The sequence below is a fragment of the Pistacia vera genome, unplaced genomic scaffold (genome assembly GCF_008641045.1).
Source record: "Pistacia vera cultivar Batoury unplaced genomic scaffold, PisVer_v2 Contig700, whole genome shotgun sequence".
Taxonomy (NCBI): domain Eukaryota; kingdom Viridiplantae; phylum Streptophyta; class Magnoliopsida; order Sapindales; family Anacardiaceae; genus Pistacia; species Pistacia vera.
This window is the reverse complement of record NW_022196558.1, coordinates 1-2,404: the sequence shown is the minus strand read 5'-3', so window position 1 is coordinate 2,404 and position 2,404 is coordinate 1. Positions and strand designations below refer to the sequence as shown.

Sequence of the window (2,404 nt, the reverse complement as noted above, 5' to 3'; positions counted from 1 at the left end):
CCCAAAATGAAAAATTATAGGAGAACACAACAATCACCATATGATCAAATCAGAAATGAGGCTACGCATTATTCTACTTCGAAAAGTTTCTGGCAACCTTCCAGAATCAGAGTAATAAATTTCATTCTCGAAATACAAACACTAATAATATATTAACAGGTCGGAATACAAACTTCATTCTCGAAAGACAAATTTAAGGAACATGAAATTCACCATTCAGTTCCAGAATCAGAGTAGGTTAGCTTGAGTTATTTGATTATTAAGTAATGGTAAAATTGGAACAAAAATAAAATTACCACGATAATTTTAAAATACCACCATTTGAGTCAGTAATCATATAATCATTTATATCACCTCTTATGTTATCTAATTAACAAAATATTATCAGAATCTTTTATTATCTGTTAAACCAAATAAGGTGATGACCGGATTAAAAGGTAGATTATTGGAGTAATCCTCCAAGCCCCTAATCAATAGCAGCCTTAAATCAAATAGTGTATAATTATTTAAACAAATTACACGGTGAGATAGCAAACTGAACGTCTGCCCGGTCCTATAGCAGGTCCCCTTTGTATTCCCACTTGGGTGGGGGCGGCAGGATTTTGAATCTTTCAGGAATTTTAAAATGTGCCAATAAGAAACTTCTAAGCTCAGGCATAGCTCCCTCCGCTACTTTCAACTCCTTAAAAGTTACTCCAGAAAGAACCAGAATTTCAAGCCGTGGAAACCCTCCTTTGCTGCAGACCAGATTCCTTCCACAATAAACACCGGGGTATAAATAAAGAACTCTGAGGTTTGGCAAATTCTCCAATGTAAGCATGGGATCATCTTCGAGTATGCTAATATATAATTCTAGGTGTTCAAGATTTGGCAAAAATGCAGGCATGTTTTCTTTTAGGTTCAGTGTCCCCCCTTCTAATGTCAGCTCTACCAGATTTGGGCAGTCAGATAGTGGTTTCAGGGAAGGAATTTCACTTGTTGATATGTAAACCCGTAGAATTTGAAGGCTTTTCAGCTTGGCAATAGAATCAAAAGTGAACTCGTTTACTGCTTTACCATAACTTGATATGTGCAGCTCTCGAAGATTAACCAACCCTTTTGGATTAGTTTTAATCCAAGTCTCGGCCTGTATGCCCTTCAAAGTTTGAAGGTTTTTCAAGTTGTCTACCCAAAAATACCCTTCAAAATTTCCAATTAGATGTCTCAACTCTTTCAATTTATAAGTTTCATTTGGGAGCCTACTAAAACCTTGAATGAACAGAGTTTGTAGGTTCACGAAGTTGAGAATGAATGGTGGTACTGGAAAATCTTCAATTGTTGTTCCTCCTAATTTTAATTTTAAATACTTCAAGTGAATCAACTTGCCTATTTCTTTTGGTATAGTTGTAAGCCAGAGATGCGAAAGATTGAGCACTCTTAGTAACCTGAAGCTTGAGCACATTGACAATAAGCCTTCCCTTGCATTTTCATTATTGATCCCGACGAACAAAAGGGAGCGCAAGACTTTAGATTGTTGAAGCTGCAAGTAACTTTCAATTCCAGAATAAACAGCTTGTCGTCGTGTCCTCGAATGGTAAATTGAACCTTTATTTACCTCATAAATGTGAAAAAGGTTGAGCTCTTCTACCTTTTCAATTGCTAAATTCCGCAAAAGATCATGAACACGACATGTCAAAATCCTCTCTCTACGCATTTTATCTTTTTGAATCAAGCTCCTTCTAATCAATTCATTCAGGTAATAATAAGCCACATCTTCCATTATTTCTTTATTTTGCGGTATGAAACCCTCAACCACCCGCAGTTGAACTAGTCTACTTACCGGGATTTCATAGTCTTCTGGAAAATGACCCAAGTAGAGAAAGCACACCTTCAATTGTTAAGGTAAATCATTAAAGCTCAAAGACAATATGTAATTGATTTGATCATCCGAATCACGGTTTAAGTGTAGCCAAATGTAATCACGCACCGAACGCCACTCTTGTGCACTCTTTTTAGATAATAACCCACCCAATACAACAATCGCGAGTGGTAGACCCCCACATTTTTGCAATATTTCCTTTCCAATCTTCTCTATTTCTTTGGTTTCATTTGCCTTTCCACAGGTTTTTGCATAGAAGTCTTTGATAGATCTAATATGTATGGTCTTAAAGCTATTGATAACAAGCTGGAAGGAGACAGCAAGGCTCTCGGCAAATTGAAACAACTAAGAAAAACAACTCTCGTCAGAAAACTTTACCACAGTAGTCAAGTCAAGAGTAAATTTCAGCGATGTGCATGGGTTTCTGTCTCTCAAGATTACAATATCGAGGATCTTCTCCGAAGAATTATAAACTCTTTCAATTTCACAGATACGATAGATAAATTTAGTGAAGAAGAATTGAAGAGATTTCTTCATAATTCTTTG

The 2,404-nt window shown here is 36.3% G+C and overlaps 1 protein-coding gene across 1 annotated transcript; it reads right to left on the bottom strand.

Moving 5' to 3' along the window:
* Nucleotides 1-553: 553 nt before the first annotated feature.
* On the bottom strand, nucleotides 554-2,203 carry LOC116114145 (disease resistance protein RPP13-like; the record flags this gene model as incomplete). The annotated part of the gene is made up of 2 exons (XM_031400297.1): nucleotides 554-1,867; nucleotides 1,967-2,203. Coding segments are annotated over 2 exons (1,551 nt in total), but the record flags the coding sequence as incomplete, so codon positions are not given.
* Nucleotides 2,204-2,404: the final 201 nt, after the last annotated feature.